Source organism: Crocuta crocuta, unplaced genomic scaffold (genome assembly GCF_008692635.1).
Source record: "Crocuta crocuta isolate KB4526 unplaced genomic scaffold, BGI_CrCroc_1.0 scaffold37, whole genome shotgun sequence".
Taxonomy (NCBI): domain Eukaryota; kingdom Metazoa; phylum Chordata; class Mammalia; order Carnivora; family Hyaenidae; genus Crocuta; species Crocuta crocuta.
This window is the reverse complement of record NW_027532040.1, coordinates 1,314,626-1,342,599: the sequence shown is the minus strand read 5'-3', so window position 1 is coordinate 1,342,599 and position 27,974 is coordinate 1,314,626. Positions and strand designations below refer to the sequence as shown.

The following is a 27,974-nucleotide window of genomic DNA, read 5'->3' as shown; positions in this document are numbered from 1 at the left end:
CAGGGCATTTGTTTTCTTTTTTTTTTTAAGTTTGTTTTAGTAACCTAACGTGGGGCTCAAACTCATGACCCTGAGATCAGGAGTGTTATGCTCTTTGGATTGAACCAGCCAGACATCCCCCATTTGTTTTTAACTCTTTATTTTTTTAATGTTTTATTTATTTTTGAGAGAGAGACAGAGACAGTATGAGCAGGGGAGGGGCTGAGAGAGAGGGAAAATCAGAACCAAAAAGTTTCCAGGCTCTGAGCTGTCTGCACAGAGCCCAATGTGAGGCTCAAACTCGTGAACTGTGAGATCATGACCTGAACAGAAGTTGGACGCTGAACTGACTAAGCCACCCAGGTGCTCCTATCTCTTTATCAGCAAAGTTTCAGTAGATATAACCTGAAAAACATAGTGAAGCGGAGTTGACCTAAAGCTAGATTTGTTTAACCAACAGGGTAAGAACAGAATCCAGGCTTGGTGTATATATTTCTTCATGATTGCCGTTAGTGCTCCATGGCAGGTGCAGTGTGTGCTTCATTTATAAAGGTATACAAGCCACACATGGATGTGTTATATAGGTTTTTAGTCTACTTCAAATTATTACTATCATACAGCTACTTCTTCACAGAGATCCTTTATTGGTGGTGGGTTTTTTTTTTTTTTTAAGAAAACTTAGTCATTTAATTGTGTAAGCATATTTGCAGAACAGTTTATTTTCACTGTGCCTGATTTATTTTATAGCTGAAGGAGGCTGTCCAGATACCACTTTCATTGAAGATGCAGTTCATGTGCTCTTAAAAACTCGACGCATTCTCAAGTGTTCTTATCCATATGGATTTTTCTTAGAACCTAAAAGCACAAAGAAAGAAATTTTTGAACTCATGCAAGTAAGATGTCTTTTATAAATTAAATTTAAATGCAGTTATTATAATAAAACAGATTTTGTCCTTTTTCAACCACTTAACTAAGTTTTATCTTACTTGGGTATGACCAGTAAACAATTTTGTTTTCGTTTTTAGAATGTTTTTTTAAATAAAGAAAAAGTTACCAGTATTAAATTGAATTTTTTTTTTTTGTATTTAAATTTGCCACTGTAAGATTTGAGTGACTTCTGAGCTATTGACTGAGCAAACATTTCCTACCATATTTATTTGTTTCACACTGGTTGATGTTGAAATCTGGCCTATATCTGATTATGTAATTAGAAATTTTATCTTAATGAAACCACATTACATACTAGTTGGGAAAGTTGCTGTTTACCAGTTTATTTTAAAAGTCCAAATGAAAAGGTTACAGCATTTTAAAAAAAACACCTAAGCCAAGTGACATCACTGTGGCTAACCAACTTCATTGTACATTCTTTTTTTTTTTTTTAATTCACCAAACTTTCTCTTGCTACAATTTTCATGTCACCCCTTTGAACTGCTCTCTACTAATTTATATCCTACATTTCTTTTAAAAGCTAAATTTTCTCCATGAAGCCTTCCAGACCTAACCCCAGATCACAGGGGTCTTGCCTTACCTCAGATTCCTTCAGCATTTATATATGGTCTTTATCTATACTAAGCAGTCATGCATTTGCATGTACAGTGCCTTTAAATTTACTCATTTTTTTTCCACATAAATGATAAATTCCCTGTAGACAGCTGGTATACTCACTATGTTTTTGTAATCCATACCATTCTACATTGTTATAAATGCCTATCAAATGAGTGCTATTTTCCTGAAATGTGAAAAATAGAAGTATATGTCAAATAGGAAGTTATTTTATAATTTGGATTAATTTCTGACCTCAAAAGAGTTAGATATAATTGAGAAACCAGATAGACAATGGATTTGCTATTGACTAACCTACTCAGCCTATAATCCTTTTTTTTTTCTCTCATACTATAGACAGACCTAGAAATGGTCACTGAAGACCTTGCCCAAAAAGTCAATAGGCCTTACCTGCGCACACCCCGCCACAAGATCATCAAGGCAGCATGCCTTGTACAGCAGAAGAGGCAAGAATTCCTGGCATCTGTGGCTCGGGGAGTTGCTCCTGCAGACTCACCAGAAGCTCCAAGGCGCAGGTAAAAGAGATGCACGCTGTTGAAATTATCCTAGCCCCAGCCACAAAGGTCATCAGGTTTATTTTTTATCTAACTAGAGTTTATATTCTTGGAAGTTACTTAAACTTAAATATGGATAGCTAATAAAAGCAGGTTAACTTCTTTTTGGTGATCCTCCCCCCCGAACTGTTTCTATTTTTTTTGTTTGTTTGTTTTGTTTGTCATTGTGTAATTTCTTGGAATAAATTAGGCTAAGTTAATTTCATACTTCATTGTACAATGTATGTAGAGATATGATAGTCTTACAATGTCAAATTTGGAAGGCTTGCCAACTTTTTATGGTAATATTTTATTTTTATGTAAGAGCTTATAAAGAAATTAGAAATCTGATATTAATAGTTATTTAAGTGATTCATATTCATCCATTAAAGAACAGCTGAGTTTTGGTTGTTTCTTTCAGATACTTATACTATTTCTGCCACTATAAACTAAAGCATGTTTTCTTATTCATAATAAATCTAGGCATTAGAAATTCCTTTGACTCTATTTTTACACAAAAAAACACATAAAAATAGAAGCAATCATAAAATACTCTGTTATAACATGATGATTTTTATTTTTATACTATTTTAAACAAAGCAATTTAGAATTTGAAAGAAATAATTGAAGTAACATTTTAATTATATTCAGTAGTTGGTGTACTTTGGTTAAGCAAGTTGCAAGCAGAGGAATTAAAAATAATGTTCAATGGGCAAGGGTCTGATTGGTCATACTTTGTAGTGCTGATAATAAATCAAATGGTATGTCTAATTTCTTTGTAGCTTTGCTGGTGGAACATGGGATTGGGAATATTTAGGATTTGCATCACCTGAGGTAATTGTTTTACGGGGGTTTTGTTTTGTTTTTTAATTATATTTTTCCTGATATCCTGCTTGCATTTCCACTCTTATCTATTATAAATCCTACTGAGATCGTCGGCAATGTTTTCTCTTATGTAATAAAAATGCCTCAGCAGAGCCTACATTTTGCCATTTGTGGTATTGGATTATCATCACATTGTTAAATGCATCCCCCTTTTTATTTAATTACTGAATAGTCACAGTTAAGGGTAACATATAGCATATATTTTAGAAGTGCATTTTTGTCATAATCTTGTTCCAGTCTGAGTCTATGAAAAACCTGCACAATCTGGTTTTTTTTTTTTAAGTTACTACAACCGCCTGATTGATTTATATAATCAGTTTCTAAGGTGGAAACTTGACATTAATAATGTTTATGCAGAAAAAAATGCTTTGCTTAGTTGCTTTCTGCTTCTAAGATTTTCACCCTCTTCTTGGTTTTTTTTGGTTGTTATTGATAGATTTTAAAATACAAATAAATAGTCTAGGGGGCGACTGGCTGGCTCAGTCGCCAAGAACTTAGTTCTTGGTCTCAGGGTCATGCGCTCAGTTGGATGTAGAGATTGCTTAAAAATAAAATCTTTAAAAGTAAATAAAATGCTGTCTAAAATACTAACACTACAAATAGCAACTGCCACAAATAAAAATAAGAGTGAAAATCTTAATCACATTGCTATTTTCTGAGATTTAAATTGCCACTGTCACTGTTGCGTCTGATTTTAAATGGTTTTAGCAGTTCTCTCTAATTCTGTCTCTCCTTCCTTGCTCTCTAAAACAGTATACTATCTGATGTTTATGTTATAATAATCTTTTAACTTAGTTCTTGGAAGGGAGCAGGACAAAAAATGATACCTTTATTTATCATTTATAGCCCATTTGTTATCTTCAACTGAAGGAGAATGAAATTGATTATTATCCAGAAATGACTGTGGCTTATTTAAATCAGATACTTTCTCTTTTCTGCTATTCAGGATACTTGTAATCACCTTGTGGCCTGTTGTACTGGTAGATTTATCCAAGAAAATACTGACTTGAGAAGACAATTTGTGCTTTGAGCTCTGATATGGAAAGATTTTATTTCACTTAACTTACATAAAGACTTTAATATATTAATGAAACTATTATAAAACAAATGAACTTTTTCTATGCTATGCTTATTATTCTGTTATAATTACAGCTTTGAGGATATTATGGAAAGTTTCTACCTAAATGAATGAATGAACAAGCTTCAGTTATCAAAAAGAGAGTACTAAAGATGTCAGTATTTCAAAGTAGGAACACAATTTAGCTCTATTTGAGCAAAAATAAAACTTTTACCAGTGTACTCATAGTCATGTATGCTTCCTCTTGTAGCTTCTGGCTCTGACAGTAACTTTAGGAATCCTAAATACTTGTCCTTGAATATTGAGGGCCTGCTAACGTGACTGATGCAGATTTGTTTTGTAAATAATAGGAAAGCTTGCTGCCTCACATGTGAATATTTATGAATAAAATTATTGAGCTCTTGTTCTCCAGAGATTGAGAATTATGAAAGTATAAGCAACATTTCCTTCTTAAATTTACTTTTATGTGTTCATAAGTTTTATAAGAATTTTTAAACTACTTTTACTTTAAAGTCTCTGGCACATTGAAACACCAAGCTTTTATGCAAACCTTATTGCAAGTCCAAAAAATTACTATACAGTGTGAAACTCTAAAATTCTGACTATCAAGTAACTGCCAAAATAATACCTTTAAAAATTAGCTCTTTGCCTTCATATATACTCTGGGGGAAAAAATGATGTTACCAAACTTCTGTCGACTTTTAGGTTGAGTTTATATTTTTTCAGTCAACTTAATTCCATCTTTCTCTTTTTTTAATTAAATTGAGTTAGTGACAGTCCTAAGTATTTTGTACCACTTTAAAGGCAGTGGAGCCCAGAGAAAAGAACGTAGTATTAAAGTCTGAGGGACACCTGAATTCAAGGTCTAGCTCTGTAACTTATTACACTTGAGGCTCCATTCTTCCTTAATTTCTCATCTAGAATAATAGATGGCAGTATCTACCCCATGGAAGTTCTAGAAGGATTAAAGCATCTCTTTAAGTCACTGATAAATTTGGTGCTCAAGAAAAAAGCTCCTGGAAGCTTTCCCCCCCATAAATCTTAACATTTCTCAGTCTTTTCTGTAACCTTAACACTCTTAAACCTTTTGGGGTATCCCTTTTTCATATGCTTACATAAAAATCTAGGAATTCTTAGAAATTTTCAGACAGACTTAATTTTATGAGATCAATTTTTTTAAGCCTGTTGCATCCTGAGAGAATGCTATTGAGTTTTTGAGTTTCCTATCAGACTAATTATAAATGTAACAAGTTTCTTTTATGGTTGTTTTTAAACCAAATTTTAGTTTTCTTAAATTAGAAATATGTATGCTCTGTGGTTAGTAATAGTTTGTTTAATTTAGAATAGCTTTTGACCATAATCAAGTATACAAAGGAAGCAGATTTCCCTTACGTATAAACCTTGAACTGAAATAAAATTTTCATGCCATCTTTAAGAAATGCAGTGTTCCCCAGTGGTCTAGTGAACTATGATGGCACGTAATAGTCATCCAGTTTGGGTTCATGGGCCTCCAGCAAAAGAGGAACTTATACCACAGCTCAGCAGGAAATTTTAAAGAACCTAAATAATCCCTCTGAGAACTTGGAGTATCTTTTGTGGTTTCTAACTTGGTAGTATGCTTCCCATTTTATATTGAAGTCCAACAGCTTATTTATATCAATGGATGTAAAACCCATTGTAAATATATTTTAACGAGAGTAGTATGATGCGAAAATATTGTTTGTGATGTAAACTTGTCTTTGTTCTAGTACTTTCACAACATAAAGATATTGAATATCCTAGGGTAACCAGGGTGATCATAAATCTGAATATATTCTTGTTTATCACTGAAAGATTCTATAATGATCCTCAAAATTAGCCTATTTATCCTGGTGTCATGCACACTGACTGGCTTCTCTTGTAGTCTGTTCCATCACTGAAACCTGGAAAAGTATGTGTGTGCCCAGGTAATAGCAGGTGGTCACAGGTTCTGCCTCCGCCCATAACTGCATTTTTCCCATATGCTCTCTGCTTGTGCTGTAGAGGGCCCCACATATTAATACAGGAAGGAGGCCAAATAACCTTTTAAGGCGATTTTCACATTTTTCTTTCAATCATTTAACTTGTGAGTATGGTATGGTAGTAGTCCCAAAGCATACAAAATCTCATAGTCTGATAAGTACCTGGTAGTGTACGCTCTTCTTTTTCTTTTTTTGTTTCTTTCTTTTGCATATATCACACTTTTTTAAAAACCAGACCTCCAAGAGCCTAGCTTAAATTAATAAAGAGCCTAACTTATATTAGCAAAATCATTATGGTATTAGTTATAACATTATGTAGCAAGATCCTAGCATTGGGGCTTGCAAGTATTCCCAATTTATGCAGGTAATCGTAATGACTATTTAAAACTTTTCTTTTTCCATTTTACCTTTTCTGTTTCCCTGGCATGGCAAAACCTGAAGTTTCCTTTGTTAAAGCCAAGTGATTTTATATATATAAAATCATACATTTTTTTTCCTGGAAAAAAAAGTGTGTTGTTTTATTTGCATTTAAAAAATTGCATGCTCTTCTGTATTTTATAACCTTTGGTTTATGCAGGAATATGCTGAATTTCAGTATCGGAGGAGGCACAGACAACAGCGTCGTCGAGGAGATGTGCATAGTCTGCTCAGTAACCCTCCAGACCCCGATGAGCCAAGTGAAAGCACTTTAGGTAAGCTCTTGACTTGGCTAGGTTTTAGCCTTTTAGTTCTCTTGAATTTATTCTTAAAACTGGCAAATCTAAATGTTCCTGAAATAGTTTGTAGCTATACAATCAATATGCAGATGCTCCAAATGTCACAGGATACAGAAAACCAAAAGGTTGGGAACATGAGCTGTGGAGGGGCACCTGGATAGCTCAATTGGTAAAGCATCCAACTTCAGCTCAGGTCATGATCTCACAACTTGTGAGTTCGAGTCCCGTGTTGGGCTCTGTGCTGACAGCTCAGAGCCTGAAGCCTGCTTCAGATTCTGTGTCTCCCTCTCTCTTTGCCCCTCTTCTACTCACGCCCTCTCCCCCCCCAAAAAAAAAAAAAAAAAAAAAAAAAAAAAAAAGAACATGGGCTGTAGAGTCAGCTGTAAACCTCCATTCATGACCCCATCTCTGTGTATCAGCGTAAGACTTTAGTCAAGTTGACTTAACCTCTCCAAGCTTCAGTCCCCTCATTGTAAAAAGCAATAATAACAGTGCCACATTGTGGGCTCATTGTGAGCATTAAATGAGATAATGTTTATAAAACCCTTAACTAAGTACTAGTAACATCTAGAGAGCACTCAATAAATTGTAGCTGTTGATCACTGTTATTGTGTTCATGGAATATTTTCCTCCTAGCCTCACTTCTCCTGTTAACATTGTTTAAAAGAAAATTTCTGGTATTAGAAATAAATTATTTTAATTATCAACTTTTAAATGTTGAATTCATAATGGAAAATCTTCAAATTCTTATGTAAGCAGATCATCTTTAATAAATCAGGAGCAGTGAGTCTAAAGATTTGTGCAATAGGCCATTGTAATTCCAAAATCCTTTAACTTTAAGAACTTTGAAAACTAAAATACCTTTGTTATTGCTTAAGAAAAAAGAGGGATGGGTGGTAGCACTTGTCTTTATGAATAGAACCATCTGTAATGCAAACAAAAACATAAAGGGCAGTGGTAGTAGATATATTTTGATGAAATAAATAGGGAGTAGAAATCTCTGAAAGATGAACATGTGAACACAGGTTTTCATCAGCACTGAAAGAGAAATTGTTAACTGAAATAAAAAGATATTTGGGGGCGTCTGGGTGGCTCAGTCCATTGAGCATCTGACTTTTTTTTAAAGCTTATTTATATATAAAATATATATTTTTAAGGTTTATTTATATATTTTAAAGTTTTATTTGTGGGCATGCACCTGGTAGGTGCAGAGAGGGGGAGAGACAGAATCCTAAGCAGGCTGCACCCTGTTAGCTCAAACTCACAGACTGCAAGATAATGATCTGAGCAAACATCAAGAGTTGGGCACTCAGGGGCGCCTGGGTGGCTTAGTCAGTTAAGCGTCCGACTTTCGCTTAGGTCATGATCTCGAGGTTCGTGGGTTCGAGCCCCGCGTCGGGCTCTGTGCTGACTGCCAGCTCAGAGCCTGGAGCCTGTTTCAGTCTGTGACTCCCTCTGTCTCTGACCCTCCCCTGCTCACGCTGTCTCTCTCTCTCTCCTAGAAATAAATAAAACATTTAAAAAAAAAAAGAGTTGGGCACTCAAATCTTCTGAGCCACTCAGGTGCTGCAAGCTTCCAACTCTTGATTTTGGCTCAGGTCATGATCCCAGGGCCAAGGAATTGAGCCCCGCTTTGGGCTCTGCACTGAGTGTGGAGCCTGCTTAAGATTCTCTCTCTCTTTCCCTCTGCCCCCTCCCCTGCTCGCGCTCTCTAAAAATTAAAAGTGCAAAAAAATTGTGTGACCTCTTGTATGACTGAATTGTCTCTGGTTCCACTTGCTTTGAAACAGACATCCCAGATGGTGGCAGTGGCCGCAGGCCTGGCGCCTCTGTGGTAAGTTCCGCATCTATGAGTGTGCTGCACAGCTCTTCCCTGCGTGACTACACCCCTGCCAGTCGCTCTGAAAACCAGGACTCTCTTCAGGTAGCCTTCATGGGCAGCCTCATTGTCCCTGCTTTTGCTCGCTCTGTTTAGCCTGACTTCCTATTTTTATTTTATTGCTCTCCTTTTTCTTCCTTTCATTATAAAATCTTTGTTTCGGAGATATACTACAGGAAAACATTCCTGAGCCTGGGTGGCTCAGTCAGTTAAGTGTCCCACTTTGGCTCAGGTCATGATCTCTCAGTTTGTGGGTTCGAGCCCTACATCGGGTTCTGTGCTAACAGCTCAGAGCCTGGAGCCTGCTTCAGATTCTGTGTCTCCCTCTCTCTCTCTGCCCCTCCCCCACTCATGCTGTCTCTGTCTCAAAAATAAACTATAAAAAAATTTTTTTTTAGAAAAGGAAAAGATTCCTAAATGTCAGTGTTATCTTAAGGAATTTCTTTTTCTCTTTAGCATGGGCAAGGAGAAAATTAAAATAAGATTTGGGTAGATAAAATAATAGTTCTGTATAAATAGAGGTATTATTATTTATCTGGTAGAAGAATAGTTGTTAAACTTCATTGGGTTAAATCATTTTTCCTTTTAAATTTTAAAGTGATTTTACTTTCTGTTGCCTCAGGCTCTGAGTTCCTTGGATGAAGATGATCCCAATATACTTCTTGCAATACAGTTATCACTGCAAGAATCCGGGCTGGCCACTGATGAGGAGACTAGAGACTTCCTCAATAATGAAGCGTCCTTAGGAGCAATAGGTACCTCTTTACCTTCTAGGCTAGACTCGGTCCCCAGGAACACAGATAGCCCTCGGGCTGCGCTGAGCAGCTCTGAGCTGTTGGAACTTGGTGACAGCCTCATGAGATTAGGAGCAGAGAGTGACCCATTTTCAACTGACACTCTGAGTTCACACCCTCTTAGTGAGGCAAGAAGTGAATTCTATCCTTCATCCAGTGACCCGGACTCAGCTGGCCAGGATGCCAACATCAATGACAATCTTCTTGGCAACATCATGGCTTGGTTTCATGACATGAACCCTCAGAGTATTGCCCTGATTCCTCCAGCAGTTACAGAAGTCAGTGCAGATCCCCAGCTCCCCTGTGTCAAAGATGAGTCAGAAGGTAAGAGGGATGTGGAGCTGGTGCCACCAGAAGAAGATTCAGTGTTTGAAGATGCCGTGGTCAGTGAAGGTAGAGAAACTCAAGTAGAAGAAGAAAATCCTTTAGAAGAAAATACTCTGGCTGGGGAAGCAGCACCTCAAGCTGGCATTAGTAGTAATGAGGCAGCCAACAAGGGGGATGATTTAGATGTTTCAGGCCAAACACCTCAGACCTCAAGTGACTGGCTTGAACAAGTACATTTAGTGTGAACGGCGCACCTCTGGGCTCCAAACGAATCACAGGTACAGATGGTATTCTAGTGGCGTATGCTTTGTAGAGACTTGATCTGCTTAATCCCAACTCAATTATAAACCACTGATGTTAGGATTGAATACGAAGGAGTTCCCTTGAATGGTAGTTTCATTTCTGATTTTTACCTTACAGGGAATTTCTTTTGTGCTTGATTGAATAGCTTTTCCCCTTTCTGCTGACAAGAGTAAGAGAAACACAAATGGAATAAATAGGCTAGATTCCATATTCTGAGAAAATGCAGTCCTCTGTTTAGCCTAAAGTTGGCGATACTTAAATTGAACGTTTAAATTAAAGGCTTACTCCCTAATCCTTGGGTGTTTTTTCCTCTTTTAAAGTTTTCTTCATTGTAGAAGTTATTTTGGACAGATCTAATAACATGTCGTTCCTCAATCTCTTTGTGCTCCTCCATAACTTTCTTCCTTTTTGTCTGAGCGATGTGAATTCAGGTATCCAAGGCTTCTCTTTAGTGCTATGTCTACCACAGTGTAGTTTTAAAATTCATATGAATCAAAGATTTCTTTTCATGTCTATTTCCAGTCCACTTGTGCCAAACTGACTTGTGCGCTAACAAGGCGTTTAGGTGTGCAGTGTCCTAGAGGGCTCCAGAGTCGTCTCCGCCTTCTTGGAGTTAAAGGTGCCACTTGGTAGCAGTGATATTCCAGAATGTAATGGGCTTTTGTTGCCATGGAGACTGCATTTAAATAAATGTAGCCTGTAGCTTAAGTTAACTAAACCTAATGCTGCTGTTAAAACTCGTTTATTTTACTATTAAAATACAGTTGATTGATTAGCAACAGCGGTGCTGTATTTTAAGAGACACTTTATTGGAAGTGCAATCATAGTTCTTTGTTTTCACACTTTTACAGTGCATTCTAATTACTAATGGGTGCAATTACTTTTAATGGTGTTTTATAAAATAGAAAAAAAGTGGAGTTTTCATGAGTTATAGTAAATCCCACAATTATTAAAAAATTCAATAAAACATCCTGCGCAACATGTTACTGTGCCTTTGCCTAACTAAATGGATAGTTGCCAGTTAAATAAGTGAGTAATTGAAATTTCAGTGTCTCTTCTGAAGTAACTATGCTATGAATTGCAAAGACCTCCATAAAACCACCCATGGCCTTGCCTTTACAGTAAATATAACAACTAAATGTTCAATCACTTTTGTTTGCCTAAATAGCAAAGGCTGACATGTATTTGTTCTATTGCACAATACTCATTTGCTGTGTGATGATTACTGTTTAGTGTTGAAAAAAATCAACTTCCTAGTTATCAGTGTCTTACTGTGAAGAAAATACTGGTCTTAGTTGTAATTAAGATACAGTGGTACAGTGTGTAATTAAAACTAGAGTAAACTGTTGGAATGGCTGTTTTACTTACATATTATCAAAACTAGCATAACATAAACAAAATAGATAGGCAACACTCCATTTAATGTTTTGCCAGATTCTTACCAGAAATCTACAGATACCAAAATTTCAGTACTGAGTTTACAGGCAAGTCCTGGGCTGGGTAAAAGGTTACATTAGAATTGATATCCACGTGAGTTGTGATTACGGTTTTTGATTAATTTTTTTTTCCTCCAGAACCTGTTTCTGAAACTCTTGTACTTCAAATTCATATGGCTAGGACATTATATTAGAGTACTTCATATTCCCCGGGTTCCCTTAGAATAAACTGTGTGAATTGTTCCTAGGCCATGAATATCAAAGGTCCAGATTAGCTTTTATTTCCCCGGTCTTCAGAAACATCAGTATCAATCCCCATTAAATTAGTTGGGGGAAAATATTGACTTTGTCTACAGTGTATTACTGTATATTAAACTGAAACAGTCCATTAAAGGATTTTTTTACAAATTTATTTTGGATTAAAAATATCAACACCAATCAGTTTTTAGACCGAGTTGTAATTTTTCAATAGAAAGAGTCTTTGTATCACATTGAGGCTTCTTGCAAAGCTGCAATAAGGTAAGAGAGTGCTCTGTGTGAAGACCGTGTATGTGATGGGTTCTGGTTCTTGCACCTTGTGCAGTACCCTTTGTTCCTGTGCTGTTATCTCCTGAGCATGAAAAATGATCATTATTCACTTTGTATTTCCTTGGTACATATTTTAAAAACAACACAGTCATTGACTTTACAATTCAGAAATAAAGTTTGGCAAAGCCTATTTTGTAAACAAGTTAATTTTATAATGTAAAAAAAAAAAGTTACTCTAACCTTGACTTGTTATTTGCACTTTCATAGTCTATACTTGATACATTCCCACTTTATATACAGTAGGATTCTACAAACGTGTAGATGTTTGGCCAAATGAATGCTGTTAATAATATGTAATATTCTTTGATTAAACATTTATTACTTAAACTACTTCACTTTTGTCTCATTACATTACAGACTTTGTTTTAACCAAGTCAGGAAGCTGATTTTCTTCAAATTAAGTTCCCTGCAATATAATGGGATTAACTTGGTTCTTACATGTAACTAATTAGTGCATTATATTTTTTACACTAGCCCACTATTTTATACTCTAAAGAAAAACTCCAAAACACTGCATGACAATGTGTTAAAACATTGTGACTTCAGTGCTCCTTTTATTTTCATCACTTTCAGGAGAAAAGTGTTAGGATTTTTCCTTGAAATCTCTAATAGAAACACACAGGAAATGATAGAATTTTAAGGTGTTTTGTGAAACTGCTTAGGACAGGAAAAATTTTTTAAGCCAAATGGCTAGAACACCATCATTGTATTATTCTGTCCCCTCCAAGTTACCAAAACAGCCCTTTACACCTGAATCTCAGGCTTTGTGGGGTCTGCAAGGGATAACCACTTAGTCATGTATTTATGCTTTCCATTGTGTGGCTCTGAAGCTTACCCACTAATGTCCATCTGCTGAATTATTCTTCAGATGTTGTTTATTGCAGCCACTGTTCTCCTTTTTGTTCTCAAATGTTGTTGCTTATTACCTGTCATGAATTAAAACCTGAGACTTAATTGAAGTTTGCTTTGTAATTTTAAAACAGTTATAGTCAGTATATCTCTGAAGAGTAAAATCTTGGAATCTAAGTAACAAATTTTGGGAGTCTTTTTAGGCTGAAATAAAAACTCTGTAAGAAACCACTGTCACATGCTCTACGCTTGGGCTGAGTTGTAGTATGTCAGCCTTGGACCATTGGCAGAATTACTGGGTCTTCTCCTTGGCAACGGTATATTTCAGCCTTGTCAGTCCTCATCCTCTCCCCAGAATATATTTCTTTCTAGAAAACTGTAAGTGGCTCTTTCCAGACTATTATGTGACTGTCCTTATTTTAGAAACTGGCAGTAGTCATAGTTCTTAAAGAGAGATGGACCAGAAAAGTTTTCTTTAGCTCTCTGTTCCACTTAGGACTGACGGGTGGCTGACATACTGAGCGGTGGGCACACTTTTAAAGGACTTATCCTTCCTCAGTTTTTCAAACTATAATTTGAAAACATTCTTGATGATTAGGCTGCACATCATTTTGAGGCCAGCTATTGCACAAGGGCCTAGCCTACACGGGGCGTCCATTTACAGAGAAGATGAGAGATAAATACATGAAAGAACAAACTCAACACAATATCAGAAAGGCTAACTGTCAGACAAGACCGTCCAGTTCTCCTGCACCTCTTCTGCACCTCCACACTTTGCTGGGTGTGCCAAGACCGCAAGGCTGACAACCGTTTTGCCTGGGTATTTCTCGGGATCTGTGTAGTTAGTAATTTTGAGGACAGGGAGCTGGTCTGCTGTAAAAGTGCATTCTTCACCCTCAGTGTTTCTCCAGTTGCTTGGCATCTCTTCAGACCCACTGCATTGCCCCTGTGGATCTAGGGACAATGGGAACTGCCACAAGCATGCCGATGTTCATTCTGCAGGCTGTGTTACAAAGCTAAATAAAATCCTTGGCTTCTGACCCAGGAGTCTTGTATCTTCCGTCAGCAGCCATGATACTGTCACAGGCCAACTTACTGGTTCTTCCTGATAGGGTAAAATCAAATCCCAGACCTGGCAGTTTTGGCAGTGGGGATGGAATGCTGATAGAAACATGATTTTTCTGGATGAGGAACCATGGGCCAGATTTGGGAATATGAGACTCCCCAGAATTTATCTGGTAGTAAATGTTCTCACCCAGGTGACAGATGAGGAATGAGGGAGAAAGGGTTCCCTCTGTCCTGCTTATTACTGAACAGAGGTTGGGCTAATATGTAAACGCTTAGCCATAAAAGATAGGATCGAAACAAGCTGCCCAAACAGTACCTTGATGGTTGGTGACAAGATGCTGAGTGCAGAAGCGACAAGTTGCCATAGACTGCTGAGTAAAACACAGTGCAGGGCGTGGAGAGAAAGCCCTGGCCCCTGGTTCTCTCTGGATGCTGACAGGCATCACCACTGCCATGGGAGACCTAGTTGGGACACTGACCCTGGAAGTAAGGGGCTAGAAGAGAAAAAAGCCAACAGTTAAGTTTCCTCCCCACACGTTAGCCTCTCTCACTTCCTCAGGTTTCCCACCCTCTTGGTTGGGGGATAGCAGGATCTGGCACCCATATGCCACCTGCTGTAGCTCTCAACTCATACACACTTTACACTCCTCAGTTAGGAAAGGTGTTTGGACAAGCTCCACAGCAGAGAAGTGCCCTCTAGGCGATTCAGTGTAATGTTGCAGCTTCCAAATCCGAATGTGGAATTGATGTGTTAGTGCCCACGAGTATTGTCACTGGGGTTTCTCCCATTCAAGGACTGCCATGCATAGAGAAGTGACAGTGGGGCATGTAAATTGCTCCCCAGTTAGCTCCCCTATCCCCTCTCCAGTGGTCCCAACAGAAACAATAAAGAAAGCCAGCAGGAGAAAGGAAAATCACTCCTTTTGTGAAAGTTCTCAGACCATTTCCCAGCACAACATTGCCACCTGCCTGATGCAGCCAACAAGTACACCGATTTTAGAGAAATTCCACTATCAACCTGCTGCTAGTGAAACTGAATGCCCGACCCATGGAGGCCTTGTGACTCACTGGTATGACCTCTCCAATTTGAAGTGAGTCAGCTGGAATTAGAAAATTAACATGGGCCAAACAGGCCTTGCAAGTCAAATAGAAATGATGTTAGAAGAGGTATATTTGAGAGTCAGCTACCCTGACCACAGCAGTAAGTATCTCAATTTTACATGAAAAAAATTAGTAGCTGCCTCTGTGGGAGGTATTTTGAAATGTTACTTCACTGCCTGAAGCAAAGGCACTGGCCTAGTGGGGCTCTCAGTTCACAGAAGCCCCACACTCGGTTCAGTTCCTTAGCAGCAAGTTCTACCAAATCCCACCAAAAATTTCTTGTAAGTTACATAGATAATACAATTCTAGAATTTATATGGAAAGTCAAAAGTAACTAAAAACTATTTTTTTTAAAGTGGGAGGCATCATTCTTAACATCAAAACTATAGTAATCAAGACTGTGTGATACTGGTTGGAGGGATAGACATAGATCCACAGAACAGGATGGAGAATCAAACAGCCCCAGACAGATGTCAACTGATTTCAATAAAGGTACAAAAGCAATAAATAGAGGAAGGATAGTTTTTCAACAAGTGGTGCTGGAATAACTGGTTTCAAAACGGGCAAAAATATGAATATCTAAACCTTACATTTTACATAAAATTTAAAATGGATCACAAATTTAAATGTATATACATTTTTCAGGAAAAAATCTTCATGATCTTGGTTAAGCAAAGAATTCTTCCAGTTGATACCCAAAAGTATGATCCATAAAACAAAACATTCATAAATTGGACTTCATAAAAATTTTAACACTTTGCTCTGCAAAAGACCCTTGTGAAGAAGGTAAAAAGCTAGACAGGGAGAAAAGATTTGCACACCACATATCTAGAATATATAAAGAACTCTCAAAGCTAAAGAGTAAAAAGACAATCCAATATAAAATGGAACAAAGACATGAAGAGATATTTTGCTAAAGAAGATACATGGCTAACAAGCCCATGAAAAGTTCCACATCACCAGGAAATGCAAATTGAAATCACAATAAGATATACTACATACCTATAAAAATGGCTAGAATAAATAGCATCAACACCAAATGCTGGCAAGGATTCAGAGAAACTGAGTCACTCATGCACTGCTGGTGGGAATAAAGATGGCACAGCCACTGTGGAAAATAGTCGGGTAGTTTTCCTTAAAAACCATGCATCCACTTACCATATGATCTGGGACCTGCAGTCCTGGAGTGAAAGTGAAAAACGTGTCCACGTAAAAACATGTACACAACTGTTCAGAGCAGCTTTACTCATAGAAACCAAAACTAGAATCGACCAAAATGTCCTCTAGTAGAGGAATGGCTAACTGTGCTCTATCCATGCAGTGGAATACTACTCAGCCATGAAAGGGAATGAACAACTGACCCAACTTGCAATAATTGGGGAGGATCTCAAAGGCATTATGCTGAGTGAAAAAAAAAAAAAAAAACAAAAAACAATCTCAACCTGTCACATACTGTGTGATTCCATTTATCATTTTTGAAATGACAAAATAGAGATGCAAACAAATTAGTGGTCATCAGGAGTTCGGGATGGTGGGGGGCCAGGGAGGAGTGTCTGTGACTATAAAGGGGTAGTACAAGGGACATCTTTGCGGTGATGGAATAGTCTATCTTGGCTGTCTCAGTTATGTGGGAAAATCACATAGAACTATACATCCATGTTGTACCAATGCCAGTGTCCTGGTTCTGGTATTGTACATTATGTAAGAACCATTGAGGGAAACTGGGTAAAGAGTATATAGGGCCTCTCTACATTTTCTAACTTCCTGTGAATCTGTAATTATTTCAAAATAAAAATTTAAAAAGATAGGCCAAATTTGACATGGAGGCTGTAGTTTGCTGACTGCATCTTTAGAGCAACAATCATAAATAAAATGCTGTCTTTGTGCATTATGAGCTGTCAGTAATGCTGCAACTTGGGAACCATTGATGATATCTTCAAGCAGTTGACTTGTTTCAAGGACTTTAAGCAAAGCTACTGAAACTACCAACATTTGTCCTTGACAGTAATGTCAAGTATATGCCACAGCACTTTTGCTATTGACATTCTTTGAGCCGCTGAGTGCCAAGTGGCATACTGATATTAAAAACAACAAAGCTTGGGCATCTGGGTGGCTTAGTTGTTTAAGCATTTGACTCTTGATTTCAGTTCAGGTCATAATCTTGAAGTTGTGAGATCAAGCCCTGCCTGGGGCTTCATGCTGATAGCATCGAATCTGCTTGGGATTTACTCTCTTCCTCTCTGCTCCTCCCCACCCCACCCCCAATCCTGCTTCTCTCTCTCTCTCTCTCACACACACACACACACACAATAAAGAAATTTAAAAAAAAAGAATAAAGTTAACTGTACAACAGTCTTTAACATGAATAGTTTCAGCAAGGTCCACTTGTATGTAGATAGATACATGTGCTCATCAAACCACACCTAGAGCTAGATGAGGAACTCATTTGGGAGAAAAAGTTCAAATTACAGATAGCCCCACACTTGTGGGCATTATAGAAAATATGACCTGAGTTCTTCTATGGATTCTCTTCTCTCTTTTCCTGTATTCCATTGCCCTGTTGAGTACATCCTGAGTTGATTTACAAATGTGTCACACATTTGAGACCACTCCTGACAGGGTTTCAAACTGGGGACTCTTCTCAAAAGACAAATTTCTAATACTGTGAATAAATTAATCTGATTGGATAGACTGATGCCAAGAGGTATGGCTTCCTCAGAGTCCTTACTAAATGGAGAAGTCAAAAGTTAATCATTTTTTAAAAATTGTCATAAACGTATTAGAATTTCTTTTAATCAAGTCACCACTATGTAATGACATATACAGTAGACTCACACAATAGACTGTGTGTGGTTGGGAACATTGCTAAAACAACAGAAATACCTAATGTGGTGCTGGGACAGCAGAAACTTACCGAAATTGGCCATCATGTCCTGTTACATGCAGTGTTTTCTTGTTGCCAGGAGAGTATGCAAAACCTCGACCTTCCCAGCTGAATTTTCTTCTTTTATGGAATTAATTCACCATGACTTGGGTACCAAAGCCTTTGGCAGGTGTACACATGGCAATGTTTGTTAATGTATCCAGACCCAGAAGGGTTAGAGGGTCCTCCCAGATTTTGTGCTGGGTGGCTTTGAAAAGTCCCTTTCTCTTCTACTTGCTCATGTTTCGGAGGTTACGCTCATCTCCAGGACTTTGCCAGTAGTAATAAGAGATTATAAACACATAAGAAACTCTACTTAAGTAGTGGAGATAGGGCTAATCTGAAACAATAGGTAACCAAAAAGTCAGGAGTATATGACTATAGTGCTTGTACTTAAATTCAAATGTCTTACTTGAGATCTGTAAATTCATTTGTGAGACAAATGTCTGACCCCAACAGAAAACAGAGGTGGGATTGTTTTGCCTGGTCAGGTTCACTTCAATTCCATGTTAGCCTACTTTATGATTAACTGTGGACCTCTCAAGAACCAAGACTAACCTCCTCAGTGAATGGAATCAAACTTCCTTCCTCAGTAAGCTTTTTATTCCACCAGCACTGATGTTTCAATCAGATTCTACTCGTCCAATTTGTAATACCACAGCATCAAAAACAGACTGTACAGACATTTGCCTAAATCTAAATCTCTGGCCAATTGATCCATTTCAGATTGATAAGAGATTTATGCTATCATGATCTGTAGGCATCACAGAATTATAATCCACTGTTGTTTGAAAGTTTCCCAAACTGGAACTCTTTGGGATGTCAATTTGCCTTTTTTGCAGCCTTATTTTCTCTAATGTTTTCGATAGAGGAGGAAGGAGTTCTCCCAGCTCTCTCTGGCTGACTCCCAACGCAGAGCCCCTGGCAGCCAGATCAAACCTCTTCCGTTCTTCTCTAAGCCCTGATTCCCCAGCATGGGCTCTGCAGGCCCTGCTTCCTCAGCTCCACAGCTCCCCCCTCCATCTCAAAAGAGGCTGCCACAGGGAAATGTTCCAGTCCTTCTCTCCGGTTTTGGAAAAAGGGGTCCTGGGCTGTCCAAGGCCATCCTTCCTCCTATTCCTTACTTAATCTTGATTTTTTTCCCCATCTCTAGTACCTTCAGTTCCTTCTGCCTTCAAACATGCCCCAAATTTCCCATCCTGGAAAGTAAAAAACTGAAAAGTAAACAAATGTACAACCTTCTCTCCTTCCAGAGGTGAAGCAACCAGACTTCTCTCACCATCTGGCCTTCCCTTCCACAACCTCCATTTGTTGCCTCCGGGAAGTCTGGACTCTCCCAGATCAGCGATCCAGTCGTTGTCAGATCCGTTGGGCTTGCTCTTGCTTTTTTTGTGCCTTGACCTCTGGGCTTAGGTTAAATGAAACAACGTGTGTTCTCAAGGACCTAGGTCAACATAACCCTACATGAAGGATAGCTACACGTCATTAACACCTTCCTGAAAGGCTTTGCTTTCACTGCTCTGTTTTTGTTTTCCACATTCTTTTTCTTCCTTCCGTCTCCTAATTATGGCATCTCCAGAACCTGGTCTTTGGACTCCCCTATTTATGTCATTCCTGACTATTCCATCTGTTCTTCCAGCCTCAGTTCTCACCTGTGATGGCCCCCAATGACCTCTAGCTCCAAGCTTCAGCTCCAGAGACTCTGCCCGATTAACATTTCTTCTCTTTCCAAGTATTCAAAATATCCAAACCTCCTTTTATCGCCATCACCTCACAACTCCCCAAGCCGTTTCTTTCTTAAGATTAAGGGCTTTATTTTAGTAAGTGACATTCACCCACAAATAAAATCTGCCCTGAAGAGTCATCCACAACTTCTGTCAACCCTTTTGGCTATTATCATGATCACATATGATGGACTCATTCTACCCCATATATCAACTGTCCTTTGTGCCTTCCTGGTGTCTTGCATTAGCTCTCATACAGCCTTCCTCTCTAACACCTCCCTTCTCTACTCTAACCCACCCACCATAATGCAGACTAATTCTCCTAAAGCAGTGCCTTCACCATGATACTGCAATCCAAATCTTATGCCTCAATCTTATGATTGAGGTCCTCAATCATCTGGCATAACCATCTCTCTACATAAATCCTTCTTTTCAGCTCCCTCCCTGAGCCACCGGAAGCACACCAGGTTCGGGCCTGCTTCGCGCCTTTGCTCGTCCTGCAGATGTGACTTACATGCGTCCTGCTGGGGCGAGCACCAGAGACCGACTGAAATTAGAAACAAGTGAGGCAAGTATGCAGCCACGGGTTCATCTGGATGGCTCTGAAAGTGTGAACTTTTACATCTCATTGAAAACTTTCTCATCAAGCATCTGATACCAACATGGTGTGAGACTCCAGGAGGAATATAAAGATCTGTCTAATCTATGACCTTCAGGAACATAATCAAACCAGTTATATAAGATACATACAAATAAATAAGTCGTGGAAAAGGCTATGAGACTTCTTATTGCAGTGGGTAAGGAGTTTCAGTTTTGCAAGATTGGACGTTTTGTTGGAGATGGGCTGCATGATACTGTGAATGTACTTAACACTACTGAACCGTACAAGTAAAGAATAGTTAACATGGTAAAATTTTGTTATGTGTATTTTATCACAATTAAGATTTTTTAGTTGCTCCAGACCATCAGTGGAGATGCTTGCTAAGTGAAGTCCAAGTACAGACGAGACATTGACAATATAGCAAATATAGCAAAATCCTGAGTCCTTTCTGCACATTAACTCTGTTAATTCCCTCTCACCCCTACTAGACAGATTATTCTCTCCAGTCTGACTCTGGAATACAGGGAAAAGGCAGAATTCTTTAGTTTACCTTACTAAAAACAAAACAAAAAAAGTCAGATGCCAAAATATTCAGGAATGTCCAAGAGAAGAGAACGGGTAAATATAGGTTCCTGTAATCAAATTTATTCATGTAGAGAGATGTTGTTTACTGCTTGAAATACTGCCTGGGAAACTTCAACACTGTAATGGGCATCTTGCAAATGTTTGTAAGTAATTTTGATACTCATCTTTTGAATTTATAAAAATTAGAAATGTTCCCCAGAAAGTTTTGCAGTGTGACAGTGGAACCAAGAATCTCACAGTTACAGCTACCATCTACTGAATGCTTGGTTTCATTTGACAAAAAGTAAGTATCTTTAAATATTTTTGTTAATAAAAGGCATATGAAGTGGTAACCTCCTCATGTCTGAGCCCGGCAACACTTCAGAGGCGTGCCTCCTTCCCTTCTACCAACACAAACCAGTCTCGGCCACAGGACTACCGTGCCAGTCCAGTCAGTTGCAAAATAAATAAGAAAAGGTTGATTATGTCCAAGTAGATGTTCAGGGCAGCAAAAATATATTCCTCGGGGTGCAGGTCAGAGTGATGGTGGCGCCCTCCCACCATGAGCTGCACATCCATCACCAAGTACTTAAAGAAAAGAAAGAAGAATTAGCTACTGAAATGGTATATTTCTATCAAATAGGTATCCTAAATTATCTGCAGAAAATATTTTAGTATCAGTAAAATATATTGCAGAAAGTCAATTTGTGGCTAGGTTAGGTTATTTTTACAGCCTCAACCATTCACTCTGTCCCAAGTTTGTACTCTATCATTACAGCAAATGCTTCATCCTCCTGAAGCTAGCAGGATCAAATCTGTGAGCCGCCTTTTGCTTTCCAAACCCAGAAACCTTTGTGCCTTTAGTCAATGAGGTGGGACAATTTGACACAGAGATAAACTACCCACTGCCCTGTATTTGTGATTTTCCCACATGTTCTTGTTGAACCAAGAATGAAAATAAAGATGGTTCCTGACATTAAGATTGATACATCAGCAAAATTCTTGGAATTTTGGATGATAGCATTTTTCCAACCTTGACATTGGAATGGCTTTATGATGATGTTAGTATTTCTAAAATATAGAATGAGGGGAAGGTAGGATTTGTATATAGTTAAATATTTCCCCCAAATAAAAAGTGTAGCTCAGCTGCAGTAGGTAGAATGATGAGGTCCTAAAACAGCAGGAAAAGAGCCAGAGAGCTCTCTCACCCTTGTGTTTGTGGCCAGATGAGCAGCCCTGGGCAGCATGAGGACTTCAGAGGAGGAGAATAAAACCTGCAGCCCCTCCCTTCTTTATATCCAGACTCAGACTAAGAGTCTTATGCTGTGAGGCAGAGCCGCAGAGCCCTGTCAAACAGATCGACTCTGGCATTACAGAGAATTAATTCTTGGCGTCTTAAAGATTCTTTAAAATAACTAATTTAGAACAATATCTACTTCAGTGAGACCCATCCCAAGTAATTCAGGTATCTGTTCCCCCCAGGTCCTGGTTCCCACTCAGGCTTGGAAGAATAAGGAGGAAGGGACAGAAGAGCAAGAGGAAAGGAAGTGGGCACCTCCTGGGTAGCTTTATGCCAGTTCATTATGGACATCATCTCCTGTGATGTGTAACCAACCCAGTGGAGGCAGGTGAGATTAACTGAGCCTCCAAAGGAAGATCACACTGTGGTGAGTGGCAGAGAAGGAAGCCAGCCCCACGGCTGGGCAGGATGCCAAAGCAGGTGCCTCACTTGGACCACTGAGTCCCTTCTCCCTGCTTCTCCTCCCCTCTCCTGATGACTGACTATAGCAACTTTGGGGAGAAAATAAACTAGGATGACCAATCATTCCAGTTTGTCCAGGACTTTAATGTATCCTTGGAAATCTCTCAGTCCCTGGCAGACCAGGACAGTTGGTCATCCTAAAAAGCAGGCTGCCCAACAGCTGAGCTTCCAGCCTTCATTTATCACCTTGGGGTCCTGACTTCTACAGAGAGGTGCTTTTCTCTCTTCATCCCCTCCAAGAACTCCTGACTTTATCATATTTCTTCTCATAAAAGGGATAATAACTTCTAATCATCTCAGAGACATGCCTTAGTGGTTAGGAGTACACCTCCCAGGTGAAATTATGTTTTTGAAGCCAGACAAAGTGAGAGTGAGATGAGTTGGGATCCACCTGTCTCCCCCCTCTCCCCCCAGAGAATGGGGCTCAAGACACAACCCAAGACACAGCCAGCCCACAGGGAAGCCCTGGTTCAGATTCAGATCCCCCAGGAGCATTTGGGAGTAACACCCTGCCTCATCCCCTTCAACTCTGGTGGTTAAGCATTCCCTCCCCACCCCACTGCAAAATTTTCAATTTCCCTCTTGCTTTGTTTGTTTATTTGTTGGGTAGACCTGTCTGAGTCTACAAGAATTTTTGCTCTGCCTCTAAACTGGGAACAGAAACATCAATGTACTTTTGCATGGAAACAAACTAAGCCTGAAACAGGACACAAGAAATACAACGGCAGGCATCAATGTGGAAAGGCTGAGAGCATAAGAGTAAAGGAAAATGAGCACAAACTAGTTCATTTCAGTATTAGGAGAAGAAATAAGAAAACTGAATTATACATACATAACCTCTTGGTATAAATTTTTCTGACATTTGAAAATAGGACATAATTCTAATGAAAAGGAATACAATGAAGCAAAATGTGGGTATTTTTAAGCTGGGTGATAGTATGTGGAGTTTATTACCATTCTCAGTACTTCTGGGTATGTTTGGAAATGCCAAAAACAAACAATGAAAGAAAAAACCTAAAAGATGGGACATGATAAAAGCATAAAATGGAATACCATGCAGCCTTTAAGAATGAACTTGGGGCGCCTGGGTGGCTCAGTCGGTTAACTGTCCAACTCTTGATTTTGGTCAGGTCATGAAGTCATGGTTCATGGGTTTGAGCCCCACATTGGGCTCTGTACTCACAGCGTGGAGTCTCCTTGGTATTCTTTCTCTCCCTCCCTCTCTCTCTCTCTCTCTGCCCCTCCTGCAATCTCTCTCTTTCTCAAAATAAATAAACTTAAAAGAATACACTCAATCCATGACTGCTAATATGTGGAGACCATTATTTTTAAGTGAAAAAGCAAAGGTAGAACCTTCTATATAGTATGATTACACTTTAAGAGGGGGCGAGGGGAGGGAGGGAGAGGTGTGTAGGATTGTGTGTTTCTGTGTGAACATTAAAGGAGAAAAAGTTGGAGGACAGATTCTACCAGACTTCAAGACTGACTATGGAGTAAGACAGTGTGGTATAATGAAAGAAGAAACAAACAGGTCAACAGAACAGAATAGAGAGCCCAGAAATAGATCCATGGATGTATAGTCAACTGATCTTTGACAAAGGAACAAAGGCAATACAATGGACCGAAGATAATCTCTTTGGTCTCTCAAGTGGTGCTGGAAAAACTGGGCATCCATATGCAAAATAAATAAATGACAACCTAGACAGACCTTATATCCTTCACAAAAATTTAACTCAAGGGGTGCCTGGGTGGCTCAGTCGGTTAAGCGTCTGACTTCGGCTCAGGTCATGATCTCATGGTTTGTGGGTTTGAGCCCCACGTCGGGCTCTGTGCTGACTGCCAGCTCAGAGCCTGGAGCCTGTTTCAGATTCTGTATCTCACTCTCTCTCTGACCCTCTCCTGCACACACTGTCTGTCTTTCTCTCTCTCTGTCTCAGAAATAAATTTTAAAAATTTTTAAAAATTAACTCAAAATCTATCCTTGGGGCACCTGGCTGGCTCATTCAGAAGGACATGGTACTCTTAATCTCAGGGTCATAAATCCAAGCTCCATGGGTGTAGAGATTACTTAAATAAATAAAACTTATTTTTTTTTATCACTGACCTATGTATAAAACACAAAACTATAAAACTATAAACAAAAGAGGAGGAAAACTAGATGACCTTGGGTATGGTGGTGACTTTTTAGATATGACCCCAAAGGTATAATCCATGAAAGATAATGTATAAGCCAGAGTTCATTAAAATTAAAAACTTCTGCTCTGTGAAAGACAATGTCAAGAGAATGAGAAAACAAGTCATAGATGGGAGAAAATATTTGCAAAAGACACAACTTTTAAAGGACTGTTACCCAAAACACACCAAAAAAGCTTAAAACTCAATAATAAGCAAACAATCTGATTTAAAAAGATCATTACTGGGGCACCGGGGTGGCTCAGTCTTGGTTAAGCGTCTGACTTCAGCTCAGGTCACGATCTCTCCATCCATGAGTTCAACCCCTGCATCATGCTCTGTGCTGACAGGTCAGAACCTGAAGCCTGCTTCTGATTCTGTGTCTCCTCCTCTCTCTGTCCCTCCCCCACTAGCATTCTCTCTCTCTCTCTCTCTCTCTCAAAAGTAAGTATTAAAAAAAAACAAAAAAATAAAAAACAGACCATTATTTGTTCTCTGGGCTGAAGAACTTAGGAGACACCTCACCAAAGATGATACATAGATGGCAAATAAACACATTAATACATAATTTGCATAATATGTCATAAGAGAAGTGAAAATTAAAAAGATGCCACTATTAGAATGGCCAAATTCTGGAACACTTACAACATCAAATGCTGCTGAGGATATAAAGCAACAAATTCTTATTCACTGCTGGTGGGAATGCAAAAACAGTACAACTACTTTTGAAGACAGTTTGACGGTTTCTTATAAAACCAAACATACTTTTACCATCTGATCCAGTACTCATAGTCTTGCTACCTACACATAGGAGTTGAAAACTCTGTCCATACAAAAACCTGCACAAGGATGTTTACAGCAGATTTATTCATTATTGCCAAAACTTGGGAGCAAACAAAATGCCGTTCAGTAGGTTCATGGATACATAAACTGAGGCACATCTACTAGACAATGGAATGTTATTCAACACTAAAAAAAAAAAAAGAACTATCGGGTCCTGAAAAGACCCAAAAAAAACCTTAAGTGAACATCACTAAGTGAAAATAAGCCATTCTGAAGGCTACATACTATATGATGACAACTATATGACATTCTGGAAAAGGTATCATTTGGAAACCGGGAAAAGATCAGTGGTTGCTAGGAGTTGGAGGTAAGGGAGGAAATCAAAGGGTGGAACGCAAAGGGTTTTTAGAGCAGTAAAAACACTGTATCATATAATGATGGAACGTGTCAGTAGATATTTATCTAGACCCATAGACTGTACAGCACCAAGAGTAAAGTCTGATGTGAACTTTAGGTAATTATAATGCATCAATGTATGTTCGGCAACGTGACAAAGGTACCACTCTGGTGAGTGGTGTTGGTAATGGGAGAGGCCACGCGTGTGTGGGGGCAGGGGATATGTGGGAAATGTCTGTGCCTTCCTCTCCATTTTGCTGTGAATTTAAAAGTGCTCTAAAAATTGTCTTTATAGAGAAAAAGGAGGAGAAGGAGGGAAAGGAGGAGGGGGAGGTTCAGGAGAGGGAAGTGAATTACTGACTCTACTTGACTCTGGGCCTAGCACTTGTCAATGCACAGACCATGTTCTTTGTCAAAAAGAGGGAGAAATTGGACTCACAAGTGAGAAGAGCACAGTTCCAAGTCCAGCATACAATAGATGCAACCACTGCAAAGAGAAAAAACAATTGTGTATTAAGAACAAGGTTTGGAATAATGAAACGGTTCACTTGGTTTACTGCTGCTGATCAGATAGGGACCCAGTATTAAGGAAAGTCACATCTGTGGGGAATTTCATCTTTTTGAACATAGTGGTCAACATCATCTACTCAGTTCCATTCAGCAAACACATGACAACTACCCTTGCCAAATCAGTTTTGTTAGGTAAGTGCTAAACATCTCATGCATGGTAGGGCAAGTAGAACTTACTAGATATGTTTCACTTTATGTACCATTGTATAGCCCTTCTAGGGCATCTGCCCCTACACTCAGCTCTTAGAACGGGTAGAGCTGGGAAAACAGTGACCCTCACATACCCTAGCTAGGGCTGACTGACAAGAGGTGGAAGACATCCACTCCAACAGCAGTGACTCTCTTGATTGACCAGAAAGTAAGATCAAACAGATGCACCAAGCCAGTCAGAAATGAATTCCCAGAGGCTGTTGCATTGTCAGCTACTGCTAGAGCTATTACTATATAAATGGAGGTGGCCAATCAACTCAGCCCAAGATAGGAAGGCGGGATTTCCATTTCTGTGAATCCTGCTGCTTCTTCCCACCTGGGATTTCCATGAGTTTCCCTGGGTCTTTGCCTGAAGCTAGTCTGTGCAGTACCCATCCCTTGCAACCAAAACAGCCCTTATCAGAACAGGGACTGATCTAAATGCCAAAGGAGTTGGCTTTGTAGAGGGAGAGGATAAAGAAATGGTATATAACACTTGAGAAAAATAATGCCATTCACTCTTCAGGACAAGAAAGCTTATCCTAGGGGCGCCTGGGTGGTTCAGTCGGTTGAGTGTCTGACTTCGGCTCAGGTCATGATCTCACAGTTCATGAGTTTGAGCCCCACATCGAACTCTACTGCAGCACAGAGCTCGCTTCGGATCCTCTGTCTCCCTCTCTTTCTGTCACTTCCCCACTTATGCTCTCCCTCTCAAAAAAAAACAGAAAGAAAGAAAGGACGGAAAGAAAGAAAGGACAGAAAGATTGAAAGATGAAAGGGAAGGAAGGAAGGGAGGGAGGGAGGGAGGCAGGCAGGCAGGCTGGCTCATCCTAGATGAATAGAGCATTCTGCTAACCAGGGAAGATCCTTGGTAAAGAACATAAATCAGGAGTCAGTGACACAGTGTGGGAGGGACAGTATTTCTAGACCGAGCTAATAGTAAGAAAATACCTGATTCCTGGAGTCTGAAGAATTCAAAACTGCCAAAGTCAAACAAGTCTTCCCTTCCATTTAAACGTGGGTAAGATTATATATTGTAAATATTGGTGAAAGGAAGTTTACAGTAGGAGCTAAGTTTCATCTATCTAGTAGGAAACACTGTTTCTTAACTGCACCTAAATGGTACTGTAAAGACCTATGGATCCAACCTAATAAATATTTGTATTATTTCTACCACTAACTAGGCCACCA

The 27,974-nt window shown here is 39.0% G+C and overlaps 2 protein-coding genes and 1 long non-coding RNA gene across 7 annotated transcripts in view; 1 reads left to right on the top strand and 2 right to left on the bottom strand.

The window, feature by feature from the left end:
• The window catches only part of ANKIB1 (ankyrin repeat and IBR domain containing 1), a 135,233-nt gene extending 122,825 nt beyond the window's left edge, over positions 1 to 12,408 (top strand). For 4 of the 5 annotated variants that reach the window (XM_077776248.1, XM_077776247.1, XM_077776250.1 and 1 more), the window contains 6 exons: positions 727 to 872; positions 1,879 to 2,057; positions 2,858 to 2,909; positions 6,616 to 6,730; positions 8,545 to 8,678; positions 9,256 to 12,408. In XM_077776248.1, coding sequence (XP_077632374.1) covers positions 727 to 872; positions 1,879 to 2,057; positions 2,858 to 2,909; positions 6,616 to 6,730; positions 8,545 to 8,678; positions 9,256 to 9,999 — 1,370 coding nt within the window. In that variant the 3' untranslated portion in view covers positions 10,000 to 12,408. The remainder of the gene's footprint in view (positions 1 to 726; positions 873 to 1,878; positions 2,058 to 2,857; positions 2,910 to 6,615; positions 6,731 to 8,544; positions 8,679 to 9,255) is intronic. The other variant, XM_077776249.1, reaches the window with a different exon arrangement.
• Positions 782 to 18,729, bottom strand: LOC144241683 (uncharacterized). Its single transcript, XR_013338153.1, has 4 exons — positions 18,014 to 18,729; positions 14,315 to 14,492; positions 12,917 to 13,007; positions 782 to 834 (listed from the first exon to the last, which is right to left on the bottom strand). It is a non-coding gene; the product is annotated as an uncharacterized LOC144241683 (long non-coding RNA).
• Positions 18,730 to 20,659: 1,930 nt separating this feature from the next.
• Positions 20,660 to 27,974, bottom strand: part of LOC144241682 (protein lifeguard 1-like) — a 43,362-nt gene continuing 36,047 nt past the window's right edge. The window contains exons 12-13 of the mRNA XM_077776260.1: positions 26,464 to 26,511; positions 20,660 to 21,499 (exon numbers count right to left, since the gene is read on the bottom strand). Of these exons, the coding sequence (XP_077632386.1) occupies positions 21,347 to 21,499; positions 26,464 to 26,511 (201 nt within the window). The 3' untranslated portion in view covers positions 20,660 to 21,346. The remainder of the gene's footprint in view (positions 21,500 to 26,463; positions 26,512 to 27,974) is intronic.